This window comes from Strigops habroptila, chromosome 8 (genome assembly GCF_004027225.2).
Source record: "Strigops habroptila isolate Jane chromosome 8, bStrHab1.2.pri, whole genome shotgun sequence".
In the NCBI taxonomy this organism is placed as follows: Eukaryota; Metazoa; Chordata; class Aves; order Psittaciformes; family Psittacidae; genus Strigops; species Strigops habroptila.
In genome coordinates, this window is record NC_044284.2 from 15,560,696 (window position 1) to 15,565,158 (window position 4,463).

Sequence of the window (4,463 nt, forward strand, 5' to 3'; positions counted from 1 at the left end):
AATAGGGGATGGCCACAGGGAATATCTCTATACACTGACCTACGTAAATGGCTGTTCTAAATCAGATAAAACTTAGCCTGAAGTTTTATACCTTTCTCCAACAGCTTCTAAAGTACAGAAGTCTGTAAGATAAAGACACCAAATCCAAAATACAGCTTCTTCAGTTCTGTGTACTGGCAAGCAGAACAGTAAATAACATACCAGCAGCCACAAAGGCAATAACAAAATCCAATTATCAGTTAGCTTTAAATTATTTCTGAATGCAAAACGTATTACATTTTACCAGCCAACATCAGAACTGGAAGACAGTAATCCTGGGCTTGTATTTCCTCAGATGAGTCTTACCTGAATGCAGGAACCTGATGTGGAAAAGTTATTTTTCCAATATGCTTCAACCCACAGCAGTGAGAGTCCTTCTGACATAATTCTTTCTTTCTTGAAAAGAGATGGTTCCAGAGGAGAGAGGACCATGCAGCTCAAACTTCTCCCCCAGGGCCCACAACCTCTGCCATGACTGTTGGGAAATGACCCCAATCTGAAGACACCTGTGTCTGCAGCCAGCCTTAAAGAACCAGTATCATGTCTTACACAGAGCATATTGATTTCATTTGCAAAATAAAATTTAAAGACTTCCCAAAGCACAACAATATAAACATGAACTTCAAGAGCTTTTGTACCATGACTAATGTAGAATCCAATCTCACTCACCTTTTTAAGAGTCTTTATTGTTCTGGAGACAGATAAAAATGTTTTGAAAGGGCTTAAGATATTGCAGAAACAAAGCAGTATTTAATGGCTTGTTCTCTCCTTCTAATGCCAGATATACATCCCTGTTTGCTAGAGCCCAGATTATTCTAACTGCATAGTCATAACATGCTTATCAATTTGACACACTCGGTAAACTCCAAGTAAGCACTCTTGGACTTAATTGCAAAATTTGCATCAGCAAGTATTGCCAGCTCTAGTAGGCAGCAACATGAAGCAAGCCCTTCCTCAACAGGAATTACTGGAGCGTGTCTTCATTCTCATCTAATTTCAGCATGTCACACAGAATTTCAGCATGCCTTAGTTAACTTCCTATAATCGTATAATGTCATACAACCATGGGATCACAGGCTAATGCTGTTTGAAAGGAAGCTCTAGAGGTCTCCAGTCCCCATCCCCCTGCTCAGAGCATGGGTAGCTGTGAGCTCAGACCAAGCTGTTCAGGGCCTTCTCTAGATGGAGGGATGAAAAGCACAATCTAATCCGTACCTCTATCCCAGGGCAGATCAGCTAAACTATTGCTTAATGTAATATAATCCTGAATTAGAAGATGGCATAGAGAAAAGAGTTCTAGCTTCTTCAGGTTTTCACTGTTGGTCATTTTAATCAAGACTTCTGCTAATTAATGTTTTTCTCCTTTGGATTTTCTCTAAACAGTTCAAACTGTTAGATTCAGTGGACAACACATAGAAATAACCTGCTTACCAAGAGGAAAAACGGGAAACTATCCATAACCTTGATTTCTACAGGTGAATTTCCTAAAGGAACTCTATTTTGGATTTTTCTGAGCAACTGCAGTAAAGGATTATTTTCACCACAGGAAGACATAAAATACAATTAGGTTTCTTTATTATACATGACAGTGGGGACACATATACTGTATACTCACTTTCTCACTTCAACTCTGGCTGAAGTTTTGGTATTTATGTGATGGATATTTTGATTCCAGCGTGCATCTCATTAGCTTTCTCCAAAGCTACAGGTACTTTTTTCCAGCTATTCAACTGATCCAGCCAGTTGGCCCACTCAGTAATTGCTGTAAAGGCCTCTTAATTCTTATTGGGAGTAGCAGATAATTTATTCTTGGTTGGAGAGAAATATGGAAAGTAATTTACTTACATAGCATTTTGACTGAAACTTTTAGCTTTCAAGGTTATTAAGCATCATCTTATTTTTTCCTTAGCTATGAGGATATTTCATACATGGCTGAATGCCCCAAAATAGAATTAATGGAATTTAATGTTTCTGTCAAAACACTCTTATCAGCATTTAATTTTCCTCTGGTTTATTATACCCCCATAATAACAACTAAGTGGTATCTTGCATGTGAGGTATTCTTTTATATTTGGCTACAGAGAGTAATAGAAGCTGCATGCACTCATGGAGATCTGGAAAATCGTAATATTCGATTTCCGTGAGAGGGAGAGGGAGGGAAACAAACCCAAACAAAAGAAAAACCCAGACCAAACCAGTTCCATCCATATTTCCATCACTAATTCACCAACATCGGACATCATGTATGCTTTCCTCTTCAGCCACATCGAAATGCCATGTTAGTATGACAGTATGCAGACTGATTACATCCGAACAATAAAAAAATGAACATACTATTACTTGTATTATTTGTTAATGAAAAAATAAGTTTCATTGCATCTTCATTGCTTTTTCTTCAGTATACTTGATATGATCTCTTGCTATATTTTAAAAACAGTATATGAACTGGCACAATCCAAAGCAAAGTAAGGTACCAAGCAGTATTCAGTCAACAGAGAAAGTCTGCTTCATGGGAAAAAAAATCCTTTGAATGCAACCTACTACAAAAACTAATCACCTGATACAGGATGTCCCTGAACCTTGAAAGTTATCACTACATAGACACTCTGTTTCTAGGAGAATGTTTGTCCACCATCAAAGAAAGAAAGGACTCTCCGCTATGGGCCTTTCTGTTTTGTCTGACACGTGTGGTGGTTCTTTTGCAGCCTTTCCCAATACACTATGTGCTCATTTGTCTGAATGTGATGAGATGTAATTATGTTACTGTACAGACAAGGAGAAAATGGGACCTTGTATATGTTAAACAATGAATAACTAGGTGGAGGTACTATTTGTATTCCCTTTGCATTAAGACAGAGCCCCACATAAACATCTTCCAAATGGATATATTTTATCGTTACAGAAGCACTGACAATTTTTGAAGCCAGGTCTCCAGAAAAGATATAGCCAGTTCCTGAACAAAAAGGATGGTAATTGTCACCTGGGTATTCTTCTTCTGATATGTACCATTTACTGGTTTTATCTCGAATAGGCTTATACCCTTTCATAAGGCAGCCAGTGAAATAATTTTGTGGAGGAGGTGAAAGAGGCCTGAGGAGCTTTTCTATTAGGTACATTGTATTAACAAAAACATCACTATCTGTCTTCATAACAAAGCTGGCACCACTGCAATAAGAAGCAACCCACTTCATGCCCATCAAAGTTTTAAGAGTTAAGTTATAGTAAGTGTCCAGGAAGTCTTGTTGAATAATATCGTGATATTGCTCGCTTTCTTTCAGTAAGACCTCATTTGGACCCTTGTTCTGCACACCCAGCATAAACAACCGAACAACCTCAACTCCTTGAACCACCGATTCATTTCCCCAAGATTTTCTGATGGAACTTCTTAGCTGAATTTCAGCAGCCGTAGTTGCTATTAGCAGTATCAAGAAAGGTGTTTTATCTTTACACTTCTCTTTTTCATTAATAAGGAATTTAAATGACCATGTTGAAGCAGACCTGTTCTTATTCTCAATTTTCACTTTTTCAGTTGGTAGTTCTCCATTTTCTCTCCATAAAAAATTGTTTAAATTTTCACTAACGTTTTTATGTAAAATATTTTCACTTCCCATCTGAAGGTGACCATACTTTTTGGTAAAAAGAATGTCTTTTTCTTCTGTGTCATCACTGGTTTGAACTTTACTTTGGTTTAGAACAGCAAGGCGATCAGAATTCAAAAAATAGAAAATCAAATACATTGCTGTAAAAAAGATGGAGGCCATCAGGAAAACATTTCTCTTGGCACAATGACAAGGAGAGAAGAATCCACTACAGTAGTTCATGTTGGCAGCTTTGAGAGAATGCACAAAAAAGCTATTTCTTAATTGGACAGCTATTTTGTCAGAAGAGCAGTTAATTTATAAAGTTTTCCTCAGTCACACAAGAAGACAAAAGCAATCTGTGGGATTCTGATTCTTCGGGATTCCTTTTTTTGTAATTAAAAGTATCCCATTATTTCATCTTAGAATAAATTTTAAATATTTTCATAGAAGAAAAAAAATCTTAAAAAATATTCACTATTTCAATTCCAGGCTTTTATTCCTAAGAGAAATACAGCATGATATAGTAAGAAATAAATACATAAATAAATGGTACAGTAATAAGTAAATAAACCTAAAGAAATACAGTATTAAAAATAATTTTTTTCAAACAGAACTTACTTGGATATATATTTAAATACTGGAATATATGTGAAATATAAATGTGAATTCAATCCAGTACTAAAATCGATCTTTTAATGTTTTGATATACATATGCAAAATGCCTGTCAGTCTTTCAATATTGTTGTCTTCAAAACTAATAGCAGGATACTGAACATGAGAAGTATAGTAGAATGCAGACTATATATTCTATTTCAAATGCATACATTTATGAAAACACTCTAA

At 36.0% G+C, this 4,463-nt stretch overlaps 1 protein-coding gene across 2 annotated transcripts; it reads right to left on the minus strand.

Moving 5' to 3' along the window:
* Positions 1 to 529: 529 nt before the first annotated feature.
* Positions 530 to 3,681, minus strand: LOC115611968 (beta-1,3-galactosyltransferase 2-like). Of its 2 annotated transcripts, XR_003992804.1 has the most exons (2): positions 1,655 to 3,681; positions 530 to 562 (listed from the first exon to the last, which is right to left on the minus strand). XR_003992804.1 is itself a non-coding variant. In XM_030495713.1 (1 exon), the coding sequence occupies exon 1, from the start codon at positions 3,648 to 3,650 to the stop codon at positions 2,697 to 2,699; it is 954 nt and encodes a 317-aa protein (XP_030351573.1). In that variant the 5' UTR covers positions 3,651 to 3,681; the 3' UTR covers positions 1,598 to 2,696. The 2 variants fall into 2 exon arrangements, 1 of the variants encoding a protein (XP_030351573.1); XM_030495713.1 differs by lacking the exon at positions 530 to 562 and having other exon boundaries at positions 1,598 to 3,681.
* Positions 3,682 to 4,463: the final 782 nt, after the last annotated feature.